Source organism: Rhinolophus sinicus, chromosome 14 (genome assembly GCF_057876585.1).
Source record: "Rhinolophus sinicus isolate RSI-liver-muscle chromosome 14, RSI-T2T, whole genome shotgun sequence".
Taxonomy (NCBI): domain Eukaryota; kingdom Metazoa; phylum Chordata; class Mammalia; order Chiroptera; family Rhinolophidae; genus Rhinolophus; species Rhinolophus sinicus.
This window is the reverse complement of record NC_142514.1, coordinates 56565860-56589962: the sequence shown is the minus strand read 5'-3', so window position 1 is coordinate 56589962 and position 24103 is coordinate 56565860. Positions and strand designations below refer to the sequence as shown.

At 37.5% G+C, this 24103-nt stretch overlaps 1 protein-coding gene across 2 annotated transcripts in view; it reads right to left on the bottom strand.

Moving 5' to 3' along the window:
• ST6GALNAC3 (ST6 N-acetylgalactosaminide alpha-2,6-sialyltransferase 3) overlaps positions 1-24103 on the bottom strand; it is a 521545-nt gene that overhangs the window by 70128 nt on the left and 427314 nt on the right. Inside the window, exon 4 of one of the 2 annotated variants that reach the window (XM_074334965.2) lies at positions 18056-18224. The exons of the other annotated variant lie outside the window; for it this stretch is intronic. Coding sequence (XP_074191066.1) covers positions 18071-18224 — 154 coding nt within the window. The 3' untranslated portion in view covers positions 18056-18070. Of the gene's footprint in view, positions 1-18055; positions 18225-24103 lie in introns of those variants that run through there. 2 annotated transcript variants of the gene reach the window in all.

Here is a 24103-nt window from a genome sequence, read left to right as displayed (position 1 = left end):
TAATTTTATGAACATCAAATCCAAAAACACGAAAGTTTCATGGCTAAAAAACACCTCTGATGCTAATAGTACAAGTGATAAAATATGGGTCTAATCAAAATGACTCAGTATTGAATATTAAGCCCCACAGCACCCAATTACTCAGCGCTGTTTCTGGTGAGAAATATAGTATTTGGAGGGTATAGCCTAACCTGTAGCCATAAATAATACACAAGGTGAAACGAAGTAGGAAAAAGTTCCCTAAATGCTGTCCTTTTGTATTCTTAATTGTAGTTTTATTAGGAGAGTATTTATTTGGGTTTTTTATTTTTTTCAAGCTATCAGGTTCAGACTGCATTTCTCCTAAAGTTGACTTGCTAATAAAGTTGCATTTGCAACTCATATTAACATGATTTTATTTTGAATGTGTCGTTTTGATTTGCCTAGGAGTCTTGTTTTGATTTGCCTGGGCTAATTTTGCAGCAGAACAAACACAGAATTTTCTTCAGTTGTCTCAGCTCGCACAAGGTTAGTTTGGCAGCCCCTGTACTGGGTTAAATAAGTGACTTGTCGTGTTTCTATTAATTTATTTTTATCAGGCTGAAATTCATTTCAGGCTGGAATACTTCCTCTTCCTCACATATACTGAACTCGTTTTGTATCCATACAACAAAATATATCTTGGAAGGAAAACGTAACTTGAAAATAGAGAAACAGGTCATTTTTAAATTATTTTTTATTGTATTGTTTTTGTTGCCTTCACTTCAAATAAGTATATGTTTGGGCAGCAGAGACAGTAGTATATGGCTCTTCATTCATTTCCCTAAAGAATGGTTTATCAACTGCTGAAAAAAGAGTTGCTTTATTCTGCAAAATGCATATCAGATCCTTTGACAAGCAGTACTCATTAAGTCTCATTTTGAGCGCTGGGATGCTTCCACAGACAAGCCATCCCCTGGGGCAGTTTAACCCATTTATTTTTCTCAATTTCCCTCTAGGTTTCCAGCTACAACAAGAACAAAATAAATTAAATTAACAAAATCCATTTGGAAAATGAATCTTTTGTAATGGGTTCCAGGAAACGTTTAGTGCAGGAATGAATACTACTGGCATTTCCACTCACACCCAGGATGGCTTTGCTTTGATACATGAGCAGAAACACACTTGGCAAACAGGGGATTTGAGGCAAGGGCTCATTAATGCACCTGCACGCTAAGTAATGTACAGTGTGTCAGTGTTTTCACTGTGCCTTTCCACCACCTCCACTCCATAGTGGAGATTGTCAGTCTGCTATCGTTTGGTTGGATAAAAACTGCCAGTGTAAGTAGGGAATGGTTGTGTGTGTCGAAGTAGGTGTTAATCCATGCATTGGTTCAATGTAGGGGGATCCTGTAGAGATTCCAAATGACAACATGAATGCACAGGGCTTAGGGACAACTCTCAGGCTGGGATAGAGATGGTCTCCCAAGACAGTGCTAGGAAGAAAGCACACACACCAATGGAAGTACGCTTGGGCACAAACGTTCCATAATATTTCTGTAGCTAGGCTTTGCTATGTTAAAACAATGGGAAACTTGACATAAATCAGGTCAATTACTGGAGAAAATGAGCGGGTATCCTGGAAAGAGTTCTACAGTTAGAAAAGGGCAGGGTTCGAATCATGTCTCTACCCTGTACGTGTCTGACCTTGGGCAAGCTGCTGAATCTTTCTGAGCTTTACAAGTAACACCTCCACAGCAGCGCTTATAGAATGGAATGACATAATAGATAAGCAGCGTCCTGATGCCCACAGTGAGTTACCCAGGCATTCTGCCAGGCACTGGGGATATAAAATAGTAAGATGTAAGTCCTGTCTTGAAGTTAAATGTATGTTTTCCTTTTCTTTAATTTATGAGCCTCCTTCTCCCATTGTCATAGACCTCAAGAAGCAATAATCTTATTTTTACAATACAGATGCAACTACTGAAGCACAGAGATGTGTAATTATTTGTTTAGGTCAAATAAAATATATTCAATAGAGAGTCTATGGCCCTGATATCCAATTGACAGTTCCAACCTTAGGCAGGCAAGGCTTCCCTTATCATATTCCACAAACTGATTACAAATTTACACACCCACCCTGGACAGGATGGTTTCAAGATAAATAACCGAAATACACCCAGAAAAGACACTGTAACTTCTTAGGACTGCAATATAAGCATCCATTAGAGATATCTACTTGCCTTAAGTACGAGTTTGATTTGATTTGGACTGTTCAAAGGATATCTGAAATATCAAAGGAATTAAAACTGCAATATTATTAAGTACCTTCACATTTGGATATTATTGCATCTGGTGGAGTGGCTGCCTAGTGGTGCAGCTTTAAGATGTTTTATTGTGTAAACAAAAGGCAGAAATGGCATTTTATAACATTGGTTTGTTACTTTTAGTACATCATTGGAAACAGCCTTTCATTTTGCTTGAGTTTTTCTAGTAAAATGTCATAAGTAAATAACAATTGGTACTCTCCTTGTTTCTTTGATTATTGTTCTCTTGTTGGTACCTCACTTTGCCAGTCATATCAAAAGTAAGGGCTTGATTGCTCTCATGAATATGCATAATTATAAAGCCCACACCAGCTTGCATAGTATATTAAATCTGGAATTGAAATTCTAAACAGATGTATTGTGGTACTGTGAAACATCAAAAACATGAATTAGAGGGTCTCACAGCTTTAAAAAACATATGTAATTTGATCCAGTCACCCCCTGAAAACTGTACAAAGTATCTCTTTTTCTCTCCACATTTATAAGAGAAATATTAATATCCTTTCCCCCTCTCTCCTTCCTTTTCCTCCCTTTTTTCCTCCCATTTTTATTAACCACATAGAGATTATGTACTTTACCTGACAGTTTCTAAGTGCTATCAGAATAACAAATTGTCATTTAGAGCAGTAATTGAAATAAAATAAAAATACAACATTGTTCAAAATAGAAACTTTCAAAAGGAAATCCAAAAAAAAAAAATATCCTCTTAATAGTCTTACGGCAGAGATCATAATTTTGAACTATGTGAATGTGCTTTATCCTTCGGCATCCTCTTGTGCACATCCCACATTGTTCCAGAGGCATCCATTTGCCCCAGGGAGGATTAGGATTGTTAGGGCAGGATTGCAAATGGAAAGGGAAAGTTAGTTGCTATACAGCGTTGGATATCCAGATCTTTGGCACAAGCAGCAAGACAATAGTTTTGAACAACGGGTTCTATTGGAAATGAAAAGGATTTTCTCAGCTCTGTTAGCGTCTATTAACACATTAAGGACTGGGCCTCAAGCACAAATCAGGCATATTGGTGTTTTTTCTATAATGTAGAGAGGATACCCTCTCTGTCATTTCAGCTGAGCTGTGAGGCTTAGTGTCCCAGGAACAAGGATATGACTTAGAGGGAGCCCGTTCAAGAGAGAAAGAGGAAATGCAAGGGCCTCCTCTTTCTCTGAGGAATTCCTCTGTGGGAAGAAACAGGGAGAGAGTGGTAGGGGAGGAGATGGGAAAACCTGTGTCCTGATGTCTCCTAGGGGAGGGGCGATGGTTGCACTCTGAGGGGGAGACTGCAGAGGTGGCTCTACTAAAGTGAAATGGCCTGTTTAGCTCTCCAGAATCTTCCTCAATTCATGTGTACTGTAGAGGGCATCTAGAGGCTCCCTCCTGTACTCTGGATGACAACAAAAGGAGGATGGCATGTGTGCTAAGTTTTAAAGGGGGTGTGCTCTCTGTTAGAGTCATTTTGTTCCCAGCATGGCAAGGCCCCAGAAAGTTAACCCACTGAGAGCCCAGAAAAAAGCCCAGCCTCCATCAATAAGATCAGAGAGGCCTTCTTTCCCTGGATACCAAGACCAAGGGACCCCCTCTACCCACATATACCCAGACACCACACCTTTGGGAACTGAAAGCAGGAAAGGAAGAATTCTGAAAAGGCCAAGTATTTTCTTGGAAAGAAGTATTTTAAATAGAAAGAGAAAGAAGAAACACACAGTCAAGTTCAAGTTTTATACTAACCAGGGAGAAGATGAAAACTCACGAAGATTAGGTCAGTTTCAGAAAAAATAAGATGCCACATTTACTTCACCTATTTGAATCTGGTATGGTACTTTGTGGTCTCACCAGTGGATTTACCATTAGTTTGGCATTTAATCCAAATCCGGCGTTGCTGTTAAGGCTGAAGTCATTTGCTGTAGTATTATTTTGAATTAAATACTCTGCAATGGGGGGATCCAAGTGGTATGAGGCTTAAACCCTATGTGATTGGGGGGAATTAATAGTGTCTTTAAGAAAAAAAATTACCAATACAAATTAGGTACAAAAGTAAATACTTAGAATGAAAAAAGAATCATAACAAATTATGGGAGACCTGAAGATTCAGTGTCCTTTCTTCTCATCTTTTTACCTCCCACAGGGTGAGGTGGGAGGTTGGGGGATGTAAGTGAGAGGCCCTGATGCTCAGTCTTCATTAGCTTCATGTTAACTCTCTGGTACTCGGCTTATCCCAACAGGTTGTCTTGTTTTCTACAAGAACCTAGGCTGCAAGATTAAGTCTATAGTCTAATTAGAGGCAAACTAGCAGACCAGAAGAGAATAGCCCACTTTCTTTCTATGACTGTCCTTTGGGGAGAAAAGGAATGTGGTCAGGTTCATCACATGCGCACTGCCATACCTTTTGTCTGCTTCTCTTCCCTGGACATGGGAAGCTTACCGGATCCTTCTTGCACAAAATGGGAGAAAGTACTACTACTCTCAACTCCTGCTGCAGGTATTGGGAACATTTACTGTTAGCCAAAGTATATAGAGGGACAGAAAGAAGAAAAAACATGGCTGAGTGCTCTCATGGAAGCTGTGCTAGGAACCACTCGATGGCCTTTATTTCTCTATGGAGAAAAATTTTTGCTTCATTTTTTCATAACAAAATCAAAAATAAAACATATTGAATAGCTACAGAGCACAGTTTTTTCCATTGGGTAAATGAAATAAGACAATACATGTGAAGTGCTTGGTAACTTTACCGCGCTAAATAAATGTAAAATATTTTTATTATAGCTATTATTATTATTTCCACTGTTTGGGGGCATGAAAGTTAAATTGGCTACTAAATAGGCCTAGCTTTGTCATTAGGGTGTTGCTGAGACTTGGAAATCCTAGTGTTATCTTCCTTTGGGGCATCCCAGAGAAAATCCTATGGGTAAAAAGAGAAACATTTTAAAGAAAGTGCTGGAAACAATCCACGGGGCTTCTGAGATACCTCCTGATTCTCCAGACAAAAAGTGACGTCAGACACCTGCCTCTCCAAGTTTGTCCCTTTGTCAGCATATGGAAAGTGATGCAGATTTTAAAGTAGATGGACCAACAAAGATTTAATTTCGTCTCTGGCTCCAGGCCTAACATCCCTTCCTCCCTTTCCGCAGGTCTCCCGCCTGCTGGTTCAGTAAGAGCGTTGCCAAACGAGGCTGAAAATGGATAGATTTCCCATTTTGATACAGCTACCTCACCCATTGTGTTTTTCTTTAGTAGCGTGAGTTAAATATTTAATGGAATCTTAAGAGAAAAATTCTGTCCGGGTAATGCAAACATATTGTTCAGTTGCATGAAAGGGTCACATCTTGTTTAAGCTGAATGTCAGGAGTAGTGATAGGACCTTCTCAGTATTCTAGAAAGATGCCATTAATAAAGACCACCCTAGCATCGGTGCTGCTATGCCTTTTATGCACAGCCCAAAGGGATTTATGGTGAGAGAGGCAGGCCAACACCACACGGGGGTTTGACCTCTTCCTCCGCACATCTGATTAACAGTCTAGTTTTTCAAAACTAGAATTCTAATTTGAGAATTAATCTCGCTGACCTTTATTGTACAAACATTTATACTTTCTATAATCCACAACAGATCCTGATTATTTACCAAACAAAGTTTTCTGAAGTTATTATAGCAACATGCCTGTTTTGACAAGGCAGAATTAAAGACAATGGGTAAATGTTGTGGGCAAGCAAAATCTGTCCCTCAACAATTAAGTTAATTAAAATGATTCCCCAGCTAGGCCAACTGGAAGATAGGAGATGATGGAAAGAGGTCTCAGCTCTGGGTGATTTTAAGTGAAGTGAAGGCTACCACCCATCAGGGATGATGCCGGGATACCTGCAGAGTTACCTCCTTATAATCCTGCGTCGGTGCCTGCTATACCATCCCCATTGCTGCTATGTCGGTTAAAGGCCTGCTTTTCACTTCCTCGGATTACATTAACATTTTCTGTGCTTGTTTCCTTCTCGAGAATTCCAGCCTCTAACATTTTCACTTCTACATTCACACAATAATCTTCCCTTTTTCCTTTTTAACAGCTTTGCTGTGACATAACTTACATATCATATTATTCATTCATTTGTTCAGTTCAGTGTTTTTTAGTATATTCACTGAGTTGTGTATCATTAGCATAATCTAATTTTAGAACATTTTTTATCAACCTAAAAAGAAACCTGGTGCCCGTTAGCAGTCACCCCTCATACCTGCCTCAGCCCCAGGAAACAACGAATCAATCTCCTTTCTGTCTCTATAGTGTTGCATATTCTGGACATTTCATATGCGTGGAATTATATAATATGTGACCTTTTGTAACTGGCTTCTTTCACTTAGCATGTTTTCAGTGTTCACCCAAGCGGTGGCATTTATCAGTATTATTTATTGCCAAATAATATTCTATATTCCATGGTGTATAGAATATATATAGTTCTTTGCGCCCACAGGATGGATGGATGGATGGATATCTATAGCTATATATCTATATATCTATACATATCTATCTATCATCTATCTATATATATCACGTTTTTTATCCATTCATCACTTGATGAGCATTTGGGTTGTTTCCACTTTTTGGCTATTGTGAATAATGCTGCTATGAATATTCATGTACAAGTTTTTGTGTGAACATATGTTTCCATTATCTTAGAGTGAAATTATTGGATCATACACAACTGTATCTTTAACATTTTGAGGAAGTATCAGACTGTTTTCCAGAACAGCTGCACTATTTTGCATCCCCAGCAGCAATGTCTGAGAGTTCCAGTTCCTCCATCTTCGCCAACAATTATTATCTATCTTTTTGATAGCAGTCATCTTAGTGGGTGTGAGTGGTATCATATTGTAGGTTTGATTTTCATTTCTCTGATGCCTAATAATGTTGAACACCTTTTCACAGGCCATTGACCATTCATATATCTTCTTTGGAGAAATGTCTATTCAAATTCTTTGCCCACTTTTTGAGTTATTTGTCTGTTATTGAGTTGTAAGAATTCTTTATATATTCTAGATACAAGTCCTTTATCAAGACTTTGCAAACATTTTCTCTTATTTTATGGGTTGTCTTTTCACTTTCTTGAAAGTATTTTTCAAGCACAAAAATTTAATATTTTGATGAAGTCTAATTTATCTATTTTGTTGTTGTTTATGCTTCTTCTGTTGAATGTAAGAAATCATCATCTAATCCAAGATCATGAAAATTTACTCTTGTTTTCTTCTAGGAGTTTTATATCCTACATTTAAGTCTATAATACACTTCATTAATTTTTGTGTATTGTGTGAGGTAAGGGGTCCAACTTTGTTCTTTTTATATGTGGGTACATAGGTCTCCTAACACCATTTGTTGAAATGGTAATCTTTCTTATACAGAAATCTAAGGGTTTCATTTTACTTTACTCTCACCTTCTTTGGATCTGATTAAAATGTCATCTCCAGCAGACCTTTAATGACCATTTTGCTTTGTTCAGTCAGCACTTGTCGCTTGCTGTGATTTCCACATTGATTTGTTCATATGAGGTCAGACAATTAAGTTCACAAACTCATCCTAGAAAAAGTGCTACATATGTAATTGTTGAATATCACTATGGTCACCTTTGAAGTACTCCCCTTGGGAAGCTATGCACCGATGCCAGCGCCTAGTCCAACCTTCAAAGCAATTTTGGAACTCTTTTTCTGAAATGACCATCAGAGCTGTCATCATATTACCCTTGATGTCCTGAAGGTCATCAAAATGTCTTCCTTTCAATATTTTCTTTATCTTCAGGTAAAGAAAGAAGACACTGGGGGACAGTACAGGTAAGAAGGGAGGATGTTCAGAACAGTTATTTCTTTACTGGCTCAAACTCCCTCACAGACAGTGCAGTGTGAGCTGGTGCATTGTTGTGATGCAAGAGCCATGAATTGTTGGCAAAAAGTTCAGGTCATGTAACTTTTTCATGCAGCCTCTTCAGCACTTCCAAATAGTAAACTTGGTTAACTGTTTATCCAGTTGGTACAAATTCATAATGAATTATCCCTCTGATATCAAAAGAAGGTTAACAACATCATTGAAACAAGTTTGCAAACTTAATTGTCACACTTCGCAGGCACTCATTAGAATCACAGACTTAGGTTTATGAGCAGGAAGAAACTGTTAAGGGAAGTAGTTGTCCTGCAACCCCCATTGTTTTACAGTCCATACAAATGTGGTCCAGAAGAAGTAGAACTCAATTCCAAGTGCTTTCCTACTTTGTATTTGTTGAGATTTTTTTTTTTTTTTAAATTATTTCAAGTAATTCCTCATGTATTTGTTTTATCTGCCTGCTTGGATTATAATCTTGAAGATAGAGAGTAACTTCATCTCATGTGAATTTCCTGTGCTTGTTAATAATAACACGTAAGCTTATACTAACGAGCTAACATTTCTCTTCTTATATTATTCAAGGAAGCTTTTATTTTTAAGGGCATTATGCTATTTTATAAAAGGCAATAGTCAACTAGTGTATTTCCATGTTACAGAAGAGAAAGGATTTAACCTGCTGAAGGAGATGTTTAGGTAACCTTGGCCAAATTACTCAACTTTTCCAAACCTCAGTTCCTAACTGTAAAATGACAGAATACTTAATGTATATGCTTTTCATGAGTATTAAATAAATTAATGCTTATTAAATGTTTAAGGAGTGCTTGCATGTGGTATCTGCTCAGGAAACATTAGTTCCTTTTATCATCATTGTCATTATGCTTATTGGAAATCTTTCTGGCCTGGAATTAGTCCAGTAGGCCAAAAATTTTTACACAGTTGGAATGCATTTTTGCTTTTGAGCATCATAGTAACTTTTCATTTACCTGTTTGAGTTAATGCAATTTCTCAGATAGCTTTCATTTAATAAGCAAAAATGATTAGAAAACTATATGTAACAAAAGTTCAAGGTACTAATTTCCAACTGCCCCTGCATCAAGCCATGTGTCTAAGGGAACTGGCTTTATTAACCAAGTAAACTTTCTGACTCCAGCCTTTAAAGAAGGAAGAGCCTGAATCCCAGAGCACACAGCCTCCATCAAGCAATAACATGCCCCAAGTGAAGTGTCCTCATTAGTTAAGTTCTTCCATCAGTTTTCAAGTTGTTGAAGTTTTGTTTTGAAGCTGAGTAAAGCTGGCTTAATTGGCTTTTTTCCCCTGTAGCAGAAGTTTTGGTGGAAGATGTATATCTTGAAATCTAATTACATATCTTAACTGTAACCCGAGAAACTTAAAATTCACAGATGCACTTTGTCTGTCAAATATGGAGACAGTTGGCAAACGCAGGCCATAAAGGTGGAGATTTAGTACCCAACTGCATGAATTGTTGCTGCTTTCCTATGTTTATTACTTCACAGTTAATCAAGGAGATAACTCCTAGGAGTTCAGTATCTTTCTTCCTTTGTTCTATATGATGAAGAGGGAAAGAAAACAGAATATTCTCTTTGTAACACATTTCCAATTGGAATAAGGTATTTGGTTCACAAAGCCTTGAATGAAAAACTAACATTAAATATTTTAATCAATTTCTGAAATCTTTTTTAAAGCCAACAGACTAGGGAATCACATTATTGTTACTATATGTATACAGTTCTTTTGGTATAGTAACTTTTCCATAATTGAATGAATGTGTGTATATAATTAGGACAGATATTCAGAAACAGGACTGTTCAACATCCATCAAAACCATATTTCTACACTGACCTGGCATTTTGTCACCAAGAGCAATTATACTGAAATAATTTTATAATATGGAAGATAGAATTATTAAACAGAACAATCTCTTTGCTGACAGCAGAACTACAAAAGGTTTTACAAGTATATGTCTCAAAAATGATGCAATTGCCAAAGATGAATAAAAACAGAGAACAAACAAAAGTGGCTCCAAAAGGGTAAGAGCAGATGCATTTTTCATCACCAGCCATCATTAGTGCTTCTAGGAAAACTAGCCCTTCCAGTTCACAAGCAATACCCAGTTACCTGAAGCAGTTAAGAGTGTTTCCTCAATGATTCTGGGTACAGGTGTCACCCGGGTTTTAGACAAATGGCGAACATGATTCACCTACTCAGCAAATAAGGTAATTATGGCACTGGACCAAGTCACCCTAGAAGTCCTTGGCTAGTAGGAAGTTCTTCTGTCCCTTTATTTCATGGTCCAAAATAAGGAGAGCTAATATTTCCACCCTCTGCATTTCCCCCTATTCGTATCTTTTGCTACTATTATACAAGTTTCATTTTTAAAAACGTACAAATGCCAAAAAATGAAAGAAATAAAGAAATAACAAACTAAACATACCAAGATCTAAAAAACAACAACTTATGTGAAGTCAAATCAAAATAACAATTGCTTAAGAAACTTAAGTTTTCTTGTCCTTTAGGAAAAGACCCAGGTGATTCTTTGAAATACCAGAGGGTATTATCTTAGGAAGGAAATGATGTTTCAACATTAGAAAATCTATTAATACACTACACAATATAACAAAGTAAAGAATAAACAGTCTATGATAAACTCAATACATGCCAAAAAATATTTAATGAAATTTAACACTCATTTTTGTTTAAATTTTTAGTAAATTAGAAATGAAAGGGAACTTCCTAAATTTGGTAATTATCTATCAAAAATCTACAGCAAAGATCAAACTTAACAATGAAACTTAACAATGTTACCATTAGAGTCAGAATAAGACAAGGATGCCTGCTATCACTACTTCTCTTTAATGCTGTTAGGAGGTCTCAGTTGACACAATAAAAGAAAAGTAAAATGAGGTACATATTGGAAAGATAGAAAAAAACTACATTTTTATATAATGGTCAGTCTGTTTATAGAAATAACCTATGAGAATCTGCAGACCATTAGAATTAGTACTTGCTCAGCAAGGTGACTAGATACAGGATCAACATAAAAATAATAGGATTTCTACACAGCAGTAATAACTCATTCAAGTATAATAATATAAAGAGTACCTCATTTACAATAACAACAAATTAAAATGTAGCTAAGAATAGCTCTAACAAATATATGTCAATCTTTAGGGAATAAATTACAAACTTACTTCCTGATTGTAAAACAATTGAATAGACAAAGAGATATAATAAATTTATGGATAAAAAGACTCAAATTAATGTATCAATGCAATGGCATTTGAATTTTCAATGGGTTTTTTTCATGAGACATTATAAGCCTATCTTAAAATTCATTTGAAAGAGCAAAAGGCTGATAATAGTGAAGACCATTGTGAAGAAGAAAAGTGTAGAGGTGGCCTAACCTATCAAATATCATAATTAGTAATCATAATACTGATACTACAACTAAAAGTAAAAGCATCTAACCAGGCAAAAACTTTTCATTCATTATGAGTTTGGTACAATTATTGTCACCATTTTACAGATTAGAAAGAAACTGGGGCACAAAGAGATAGAGGGTCTATCTAAAAGTACCATGGCTAGTCGATGGCAGAGTTAGATTTCAAACCCAAGCAGTGTGGCTCCTGAGCCCCTGCACCTAACCCTATGGATAATTTCCTGGAAGTTATGGTGCTACACAAAGTATCATATTGGCACAGGGATAGAAAGACAGACCACTGAAACATAATATAGAACTCAGAAAATGATCCATGCATCAATGAAAACTTGATATCAATTGCTGATACTAAATAAATGGAGCATTCACTAATGCAACTGAGATTACTAGTTATCCATGTGGGAAAAAATAAAATAAAACTAGATCTCTTTATGTTACATAAAACTAATTCTAGCTGGACTAATTGTGGAAAGCAAAAATCTTTAAAGTTTTTACAGGAAAATATAAAAGGATATTTTTAAGATTTTAGAAATAGAGGAGGATTTCTTATCTAACAGGTAATAAACCCAACCACAAAGTCATAGGTTGATAAATTTTGCTCTATTAAAATTTAATACTCCTATTCACAAAGCAACATTATAAACAACATGAACAGTCAATAGGAAAAGACATTTGCAATGTGTGTTAATGAGAAAACATTGCTACCCAGAATATATAAAGCATTTTACAAATCAATAAGAAAAAAACAGCTCCCTGTCCCCCTAAAAAGGGCAATGGATATGAATAGGCAATTTTCATAAAAGGAAACCTGATTGGCCAACATACCTACGAAAGATCTTCAACTTTCCCCATTGTCAGGGAGATACAAAGTAAAACAATGTGATACCATTTCACACCAACAGATTGACAAAAATCAGAGTGTGATACTCAGTATTAAATACAGAAACAGTTTCTCTCATCCACTGCTGATGGGAGTTTCAATTGGTAAACATTTTGTAGAGCACTTTGGCAAAATCAAAGAAAATTGAAGAAATATATCTCCTTCACCCTGCAACTTTATTTCTCAGTTATATACCTTAGACTAAGAAACCCTCACACATGTGATGAAGAAATGTGAAGAAGAATGTTAATTGTGTACAGTTTTAGTTGTACTAGGAAAAGATTGTCAACAATCAATCAAAATGCTTACCAAGAAAAAAATGGATAACTAAATTGTGACATATTCATACAATGAAACACTACAGAGTCACATGCAAAAATATGGTTAAATAGCAATAACAAGATAGATGAGAAAGATTAGTGAATAATACTTTTTTACTTATGTAATTTGTGTAGTAATTATGCAAAATATAATATTTATATACAACTTCAAAGCATGCAAAATATAGGTAACAATACAGATTACCATAGTGTAAGTATGAATATAGATAACCATAGTATAAATATAGATAACCATATAGGCATGAATATAATTATAGTATAAAATAGATATGAATATAGAATATAGATAACCATAATATAAAAACACATACTACACTAGTGAACCCAAATTCAGAATAGTGGTTACCTCTTGTGAGAGAAAGGCAAGAGCAGGAAGATGGACCCAGGGAAAGGGACACAGGGATTTCATGTGTGTTTGAGATGTTTTGTTTCTTAAATTCAACATCAATAGACCTCAAGGGACTCCGGCAAAAACCTGCAAATTTGATATAGCTGGGTGGTGGGTATTTAAACGTTCATTATTTTACTTCATCTACACACCTTTATATATGAAATAGTTTTCAATAAATAAGAAGGAGCTGTGTGCAAGTCAGAGTTTGATAGCCAGAATTCTATTTTCCCAGGAGGTTGTGATTCTATAATAATTTCAGAGGTAGCTTCTTTTCTGGCAACCAACCAGCCTGTGAAGTAAGCAATATTTATTAAGTGTCTCTCATTCGTCAGGCTCAGAGCTGGGTTCTGGTGATACACTGGTGAGCGAGCCAGCCATGAGTGTGTATATATATTCCTGTGGGATTATAAATGTACATCTACAAACCATGATAAATGCCATAAAGAGAAGAAGTAGGGAACCATGACAGAGAATAAGTGGGGTGGGGTGAGGGAGTATGAGTGGGACACATACCATGGCAGACACTGAGGTCTGGCTCCCTGAAAGTCATTCATCCCCCTCATCCCCCTTTTCCCTTGCTTTCCTCTCCTCTAGAGGTTGGAAAGCTAATCACGATTTTCTAGACTCCCTTACATGTGACACAGTTCTAACTAATTAGATATAGTTAGGAGTCTCTGGGGATGGTGGCCCTTCCTAAATAAAAAAGGAAAGCCTTCCCCCATAACTCCTCCATGCTTTTCTGCCTGAGGCACACTTGTGATGCTGGGGGTGGAGGGTGGGGCAGAGGCTCCTGGGTTCTTAATTACATAGCTGGGCTGTGATACCAGCCTCGGACACTTTACTCTGAACACCTTTTGAGCAGGATATTAATATCTACTGCCTTGGGCTGCTATTAATAAGATTTCCTCTAATTTATAGCCCCAATCATTCCAAACAGATACCTTCTAGAAGAGGTCATATTTAAGCTGAGAGGACGGGAACAAGAAAGAGTCAGCCCTGCAGAAAGCAGGAATGGGTCAAGGAAGTGGGAGGGTAAGTGAAACTAGCAGAGGAGGGAACAGTGTTTTCAGAGGGCCGCCATGTGTGAGGAGCTCAGGGAAGCCCAGTGAGGCTGGAGCGGATAAAGATAGCGTAAAGTGTGAAGCTGCTTTGCAACTGGCTGGAATCTGAGTATTCGACTCTCTTCCTCAGGTTCCAGGTTAAGAATAGTGTAGTTAATGATCATTAAACAATGATGAATGCAATAGCACCCCAGGGTAGTTGCTGCTTTCAGAGACTCCTTTCTATAAAACAAAGAATTAGCCCTGAATCCATCTACTTGAATATTTGTGTGTTTGATCTTTTAAAAGTGAAGTTCACCAAGTTTACCTTTAGTCCCGAGGGACAGCTTTCTCTATCCCTTCCTCCACTGCCTAGAAAGGGAAAAATTAGCATCATACCAATCCGCTTGACACAAAGTGAATTGCAATGATAGGGTTACAGAGCCTAGCCAACTGTGTTCTAGGCCTCCCCCATGCTACAAGGTTTCTATTTTGTTTTGTATGTATCTGAATGGGTAGAGGCAACTTCATCGTTGAAACGAGTTTTGAGTCGACCAATACATCAAAAATCTAGTTCCTGTCATCCTGTCCTCACTGGACACTAAGAAAAGGGTTGGCTGATTTTCTAATGTACTTCCGATCGGTCTATTTCCAGAACCCTATACTCTTTTGGCAAACGAAGGTTACTTTATAGGGCAGTACTTACAGAGCACCTGAGTAGGCAGCGTACCTATTCAGGCCTGAAGCCCATGGCTTGGAAGCACATGTCCATTTTCATTTGAAAAGTCTTAATTTGATGAGTTTTCTACAAGTTTCCACTTGGCTATTTTAGAATAGACCTGGGTATTTATTATTAGTTTCCGAGCCTCTCCTTCCTCTTTCCCTTAGCTTTCTGCAGCTAAACTACAGCCATCTAATCCTTTTAATCTTTTATCCATGTCCTTTCCTCGGGCTCCGGAATTCATTCATTCTTGTTGCTACACTCTGCACTCCTTCCAAATTGCTGGAGCTTCCCTAGTAATGAAGTGGTGGGGCCGCAATGTGTGGTGCCAGGTGCTGCTCAGTTAGAAATGTCCACAGAGGAACTGTTATTCTGTGCCCTCCTGCACAGGCAGCCTCAACCTGGACTTCTCTTTCATCCTGCCAGAATGCCTGGCTGGCCTGAATTTAATTTGCAGACCACTGTGCCCCCTGGGCCTACTTTGGCATCACTGCGCTCTGGCATCTGCTTCCCAGAGAACAGCTCTGTGTTTGGATTCTCTTCCCCCAGGTGTATTCACTGCCTTGCCTTTTTCAAATGCTCACAAAGTTATTATTCCCAGCCTACATACCTCCAGTCTCAAAGGTCGTTTGCATTTTATTTCTGTTGCCTGAGCTGCTCACAACACTTTCCAAATTGGAATCATTAGTGGATTCCAAAAATGAGCAGCTTCTTTCTTTTTGCCATCCAGGTCATGAATAAGAATGCTTAAATAAGAGTCAGACCCACAGTTGCAAAAACAGCATATTAGGCGGCACGTATGCTTAATCCTCCTTCATTAGTAATCCATCCACCTGCTGCACCACTCAGAACCTTCTGAGTTTACAGGAGTTTTTCAGCCAATTTAAAACCCATACACTCAACTTTCCAAATATTTATTGAGAATTATGCTAGGTACTGTGAGAAATTCCAAATCACGTAAGACACAACCAGTGCCCTTCAAAGGGCTTCTACCACTGTAAGAGTTTACGTGACCTTCAACATTTAATAATAGAAGCACCTTAAATGGACCAAGCTCTGTGAGATACTGAGGATTCAAATAGGAAAAATAAGAGTATAGAGTCCCACTGAGTTTCCGTTAGAGCAGCTAATGGCACATAATTAAAATACAATGCGAAAAAAATTATGAAGTGTACACCTGAGATGTCAATATTTCAGCCTCAGTTACTTCATCTACAAAATGGCACTAAACTTCTAAGTTGTTTGTAAGGTTTACATACGATGAGGTATGGACAACACTTAGTTCAGTACATGACACAAAGTCTAAAGAATGTTATTATTAATAATCGTAATTACAAGTTAATAACAAAATGGTTATTATTGTTAGTCGTAGTTATTACTATTATCTCCCACATTCTATCTGATGGATCAAGGTGGTCTGGAACATTGTGACAGCATCATTCAGAAATCTTTACTAAATCCACTAGAAAAGAATTCTATGATGGATGCCAATGTTAGAGACGGGTGGGAGGAGGAGATAGCCACGCACATATTAATTGACCCTGAGGCACACAAATAACTACTCTACAATTTGCAATGTAGTCAGTCCTCTGACTTGGGAATGGCACAGTGCACGTAGGAGGTAACTGACTTTGTATTTCAGGATAGGGGGGAACCGATGTCGTATTGTAGGATCTTGTATTACTCTGTTTCAGTCCTTTACTATTCTGATCCAGAACTCCCAGATGTGCTTTTGAGTTTGGAGAGACTAAGAGGTCAGGTGAAGCTGGGAGTGGATAAGAACTTCTGCTACCAAAATGAGGTCATTTCTGCCTAAGAGAGTGACAAACTCTAGGGCAGTAATTTGCAACTGCTGCTCTAGGACAAAGTTTTCACTGGTCTGCAGCAAAATGAAAATGATAAGAACAATGGAGAGAAGATATCGTGCAACTAAGTGTCCTTAATTTAAAGGACTGATATTTTGTTCTTTCTATTTTGTGGGTATTAAAATGTTCATACCTTTTATAGAAAGATGCGCCAAATATTTCTCCCCTTGTGTTGGCCTCAGAATGTTCTAAGTTCCATAATACTCATTTCTGTGAAACCTTATCTACTCCCAGAAATTTAATACCATTGATACGCTGATATTTCCTAAATCTATATCTAGTAGCAAAATACTCCTCTAAGCTTCTGATTTGTATATCTGCCTGCCTTGGATACCTCACAGGAATCTTAAATTTAACAGGCACAAAAAAGGACTCTTGATTCTCCCTTCCTGCCCCAACCTGTTCTTCTCCTGGTCTTTCTATTTCGGTAAACAGTATATTAAATGGCAAGTTGCTCAAGCCAGGAGTATAGGAGTCATCCTTGATACGTCTGTCTTCCTCCCTCCATCCCCTTATCGATCAGTGAGTGTCAGCAGTTCCAATTTCAAAATATTCTTCAAATCCAACTACTTCCTATCACCATGGCCGTCATACTTAGTCATAGCTACACTCCTGAAATTCTGCCCACCGATCTCACTCCTTCCACTCATGCTTCCCTCCAATCCATTCTCCAATAGCATCCAGAAGAAACTTTTAGTAACATAAATCTTGTTTGAGATTCTTTAATTACTTTCTATTTCTCTTAGCATCAAGTTAAAAATCCTTACTATGGCCTGTACAGTCTGAGACCTCTTAAGTTCAAGCATCAGTTTTAAAGAGGAAGTGTTCCCTCACCTTCTCTGTCCATACAAAATTAAGTGTTACGTGCTCTCAGATGACCACGTTTAATCCTTCATAACACTGATCTCAATGTGAATTTTCTATATATTGTGTAATTGATTAATAACTGTCTACCCACTAGACTATATGATACTGGAGGGCAAAGATTGTATGTACCTTGTTTTTCAATGCATTCCCAGGACATACTTTAGTAGCTGCAGATAGTATGTGCTCAATACATACACACAAATTAACAAATGAGTGAAAAGGAAAAAAAAAAAAAAGCATCTTTACTTGGTAAAATAAAAAGGTGACCACCCTTTCCAGGAATTTAATTAAGAAGAATTCCCCCCCGAACTACCCAGGTCTCTGAAATCCAAAGTTCTGAGAATTACTATTCTATGGTTGAAACAGATACTTCAGCTTGGGTGTCTGATATTATAATGGTTTATGCAAATTGCCTTTGAAATCTTCTGGAGGTGCCAGTAGGGACGATCTAATGTTGAACTGGCTCTCCTCTCCGTGGGATGGAGCAGTTTCTTTGGTTTCATTCTGGTTTGAAGCTCTGGATCTCTTAAGCAAGGACCAAGAGATAAAAAGAGTAAAAAAAAAACATGGTACCCATTTCAAGTTTAAGTTTTGCATTTTAGAAGAATTTGTTCGTATACTTTATCTGATGTACTGATAATGTCTAAAGATAGAAAAATGTATTTATTTATAGTAAAACCTTGTCCATATACCAATTGGCTATACAGTATCCCAATTCATAACATGTGTAGTATAAATTAAAAAAAGCAAGATTCTAAGCCAGCCAATCAGAATTACATTCTCAGTGGCAGCTTGTGTTATAGCACTTGGATTGTTTTACCAAAAAATTTATTGAGATTCAGATGCTCTAATTCCTGATCTTCCCTGAGGGAGTGGTTGTCAGGTACTCTTGTCCAAAAACAAGGCAGTTGATACTTGACTGTAGGCTCCCACACTTGTCCAGTGATCTCCAAAGAATATGAAATTACTTGTTGTCTTTGTCAAAATTACATATGAATAGTGTATTTGTTATCTGTGTTGTAATTAGAAACTCAAAAGAAATTCTGAAATCATTATCAACTTTTTCAGGCATGAGTTGTTCTACTGAAAAGCAAGCTATTTATAGCTTAGCCTGTTACCAGCATTAAAAAGATGGCTAAATTCAAAATGGACCCAAGGAAAGGATCGGATTTGGACCAAGGTGGAAAGGAGGGCAACAGCAAGGTGTAGACAGTGACATTACCTGTTAGGCAGCAATTCCTCTCATTCTAGCACTAGTGTGTGTAACTGTAATTCTCCAATTAGATTGCATAATTTCATGAGCATGGAGGACCACTGTCCCTAATGAGTCTTTTCAAAATGAGTATTTTCTTTTCTTTTTTTTTTTCTTCACATTTTTATTACTTCTCTTTTAATAAACATTTTCTGTATAGAAGTTAATTCTGCCGTCCAGTTGGCCCCAACACACTTGAACTTAGCTGCACACATTTGTTTCAAGAGTAAGTTCTTATGGGTTCGGTATCATTGTTTAATATCTCCAACTCCTGTGGTTCTATAGATTCCTGCATTTAAGCAGTAGATTTAAAATAAGTTATGATGGCATGTTTTTTGTAAAGACAAAGAACATGGGCTATTTCAATTCTTTCAATTCTGTCATTCTATGATTCTACTTGGAGGTTTTCTTGTGTTTAAATTTAAAAGAGTACAAATTACAGTGTAATTTTTTCCTTCGTTAAAACAATCCTAATGGCAGTAGAAAATCTTTTTTTTTTTTTTTTTAATTTATTGGGGTGACAATTGTTAGTAAAATTACATAGATTTCAGGTGTACAATTCTGTATTACATCATCTATAAATCCCATTGTGTGTTCACCACCTAGAGTCAGTTCTCCTTCCATCACCATATATTTGATCCCCCTTACCCTCATCTCCCACCCCCCACCCCCCTTCATAGACACAGACAATAGTTTAGTGGTTACCAGAGGGTAAGGGGGGAAATGAGTATTTTCAAAATGAGCAAACAGGAGTTAGCTTACCATTATTGCTCTCATTTATATTGTACCTATCTACTAGATGAATATTATTGGAAAAAAATTAATTGCATTACAGTGGGTGCCATGAATGTAAGCATGTTTGGTTCTTAAGGAAACGATTACCCTAAGTCGCTGATCATATTAATTGACTACCGAGAGGAGGCATCGGTGACTAGAGTGAAGTAAGTATGTGTGCATAGCATACTTGTACAAGGAAACTCATGATTTTACAGCCATATAGCTGAGGCTGGATGAGAGAGCAGCCCCAGACTCTGCCTGGAGCTAGTTAAAGCAGTTTCTTAAATCAGAGCATGAATTATTAATAGTAATAATTCAGGAGCAACCTCCATTTACTGAGAACTTACTATGTACTAGCAATGAGGCGAAATCCTTTAAAGTCATGATCACACTTAATCCTCACAATTCCATGAGGTATGTCCCACAGTTTGTAAGCGGTAGTCAGGTAGCAAATCAGATTCAGCAGAGCTCAGAGCCTCTGGGGCATTTTTATTACGACCCCAGCTATACTATCAGTTTGGGCAGAGCTAGTACCTCTGGGGTCCAGGCATCTAGGTAAATACTGAGCCCAAAGAGCTCCTGTGGGTATTGCTTTCTTCCATTCATTTGGAGATTGGTTAGACATAATGAAAACCACTATATTATTATTATTATTATTATTATTATTATTATTTATTTTAGGAGAAAATGGCTAAGTCTTTGCTTCCATGATTGTAACATTAACTGGTAAACAGCAATTTGCAAAAAAGTAGTGCTGATTTAAATTTTCCTAACTTTCTATTAAGACAGAAGGTGTAAATAGTACTTGCAATCTGTGGCTTAAAACTTCTAAAGAATGGATGTAAGAATACTGGAATATACTACATCAGAAGCAGCAGCGCCCTTCTTTACAGAGCTGCCTGTAGCATTTCTCTGCCAGATATGATAATGGGGATACCTCAGAATATCGTCACAGTCGTAATTATTATTCCAACCTCATGATTTTTATGCCATAGGCTTCACTTCACTTTATGACAAAGTGTGACTACAGCAGAGGGTGTATATGGATGGAGTATGGGAAGAGAGGTTAAGTAGAAGGCTGAGGTCTAAACAGCCAGGCCCCTGAAAGCCAGGCTGTCCATCTAAAAGGTAACGCTCCTGAAAAGGCTGGGCCAGTAGCTGGGTATCACATATGTATATCTTTGAATGAAACAGTTTATAGTATCCTTGCATGCAGACAATCAATGGATATTTTAAGGGGAAGACAGTGTGTACGTGGGCACCGCTGGAGAAAACCTTATGCATGGAGGTGGGAGAGGAGCAGCACAGAAGCGAGGACTTGGAAGGGGAATGTTTTAAAGGTTGGTGGGAGAGCAGGTGTGAGAAGGATGATGAGGAACTTCTGAAGATGATTTCACCTGCCAAGTCACTGTGCTTGGTTCTTAGGGAATGATAAATACTAATGACCTTTGTCCTGAAGCCACGAAGCGTGACCTACTTCTCCTTCACTCCCCCATTATTCACTTTCTTCAGTCCAACCAACCTGCAGTTTCAGAGGCTTAAGATTTCAAGTCCTTTCTGCGTAAAGCCACCCTTTCCTATAAATCCCATCCCCTCCACCTCCCTCTGCCTTTGGGAACATTCTACATCAATTTTTTTCTTGTTGTTTTGTCACATATTTCTATCTTTCCCTACTATTTGTTCCTCCTCTTCTGCCTCCAACCTTACTTAAACTTCTCCATTCTTACAATGACCTGGCCTTGATCCTGCATTTCCTCTAGTTGCCATCCTATTCCTTTCCCTCCCATCCAAAATTCTCTGCAAAGAAAGACTTTGTTCCCACTCTCCCCAAATTCACTTCTCAACTGATTGCAGTTGCGTTTCTGCTGCCACCCTGCAGTGAGACCGCTCTGATAAAGGCACCTAAAGTCACGGCTTCCTAAATTTAAAGAATTCTTTTTAATACTTACAGTGTATTTTATGGCTTTGGTTTCACTTTGAATCCCACCACTCTCCTGAACCTCTATTTCTCTGGCCTCTGTGACATGACATTGAATTGCGTCCCTTCGTACCATGTCACTGTCCCTTCTAGGTGTTTTTCTTGGCTTTCTCCTGGGCCCACCCTCTAAAAGCTGGCATTCAGGCTTCTGTTTTTGCCTCTCTTCTCTTAGAGTTTTAACCACCACTTATATGCTTATGACTTATAAGTCTGAATTTCCTACCCAGATCTGTTGTTCACAATTCTGGGCCATATATCTAACTGCCTCCTGGACACCTTCATGCAAATGTCTGATAGAAACCTTAAGATAAACGTGGACAAAAGAAGTGAACATGTATCTTATGATTCTTATTCAGTATTCTGTATATAAATTGTACGAAAAATCAACCTAATCAGTCAGACTATAAACTTGAGGGTCACTCTCACCAACTCTTATAACATTATTCACTATACATTACTTTTCTTCACTGTTTTTCAGATTTGCCCCTCTGTTCTATCCAACTCTCACCAACTCTATCATTCTTTCACCTGGACTACAGAAATACCCTCCTTGCCGCTCAACCTGACCCTTAAATCCACCCTCCGTATTCCTCCAGAGTGAACACATTGTGCCTTGTCATCACGGGGTTTCCATCGCTCGCAGGATAAAATCTGAATCTTTAACATATTAAACAGGCCTTCTGTAATGTGACCTCTGGAGACTCGTCTTTCGCTATTCCCTGCTTGAAATTTTAAACTCTAATCATACTGATCCCTTTACTGACTCAGAATATACCATGCTATTTTTTACTCAAGGCTATATTCATACCATCTTCTCCCCTTGGGACTCCCTTCCTCTCCTCTTCCTACTCTCACCTCCCTGACTCCTAAAACTTAGTCAGGAATCCCTTTCTATGCTCCCAAGCACCAAACAGATCTCTGTCATTGCACTTATTACGGCAATACATTGACATTCTCTGTTTGTAAGTCAGTTTCCCCAACATAATCATACGTTCTTAAGGGAAAAGTTCAGCATTATTATTTCTTTGAAACTCTGATGCCTAAAGCAGTTCCTGGTACACAGTAGGCACACCTCTGTTTGTTTGTTTGTTTGTTTTGTTTTAGTTTCAGGTGTACAAAACAATGTCATAGTTAGAGATTTACACCCCTCACAAAGAGATGACCCTTTTCCCCAAGGCTCCTCTGATTTTTAATGAATGCAATAGTAACAAACAAATATGTGTATAGGACCTTAGATTATTTAGATTGCCTCCCCATATTTGATCTCCTTTCATTTTGATCGCAATCCTTCCTGGCTATTCAAAATGCGTATTTTGTTTCAGTTTAGACCACATGGAAGTAAATGGCAACTTTAGTGAGAGCTACCTGAGAAACACAACACAGAAAGACATTATCAGAATACAGCCCATCTTTGCTTTAATAGGAAATTATGGTATTGCCCCAAATTAAATTCACAAGTAAAGCAGAACAAACAAAACCACACAAAAAACCCAAGGTGTTTTTTTTAACCCCATTCATCATGTCTTACAGTTTACTCCAGTGTCTCTGAGCTCTAAAAGTTATGATTCATTTTCCTATGTTGTTGTTGCTAATTGAACATTTTGTCTACCTATTTCTCCAATCTTTTGAGTAGAAGTTTTAATCCTTCCTTGGACCCCAAATTTCTAGTCTATATGGAGTCCCTAGTTCTCATTTTGCATTTTCATCTGAAATTTTTTTTAACTTTAGGTGGCAGATAAATTACAAATTGGATTTTGTATGTAAAAACATTAAACTGAAATGATGTTTGATGAAGACTTCTTTTGCCCAGTAGAATAGAATAAAATAGTTATCAAATGCCATTTTTGCTCATGAACCCAATATAGTTAAGCTATAAAACCTGTAGCCCATTACCAATACCATTTTCTGGTTTTTTTTTTCTTTAAGACAAATAGCTTTACCTCTTGACCTAGAGAAAAAGAAGCCTTACAGCAACACAAAATCTCATGCTTTAAATGATGGTCAGAATTTTAATAATGGTTTATCCAATATTTGAACTTACTTCCCTAAAGATAAGAGAAAGCAAATTAGACTATTTAGTTACTACACCCCTACTAAAGGGAAAAGTATTATCTGCATAAGATATTAATACATTCATATTCTGTTTCCATTTCTTAGTGAAAGCTCTATAGAAGAAACAGGTGCTTTTTTTTTTTTTTTATCAAATATAGAACTCGGGATTCTGGTCCTAATATCTTTATTGGCTGCTGATCCTGAAGGACAATATTTCTTTGTTTCACTTCACAAAAGCCGCGAAAATTAGAGCCTTCCTATTACCAGAAAGACAACAGCTTTGTTGTCTTTTTTTTTTTTTTAGCTTGGGCCTAAAAAAAATTCAGACTGTTGTCTGACGATTAT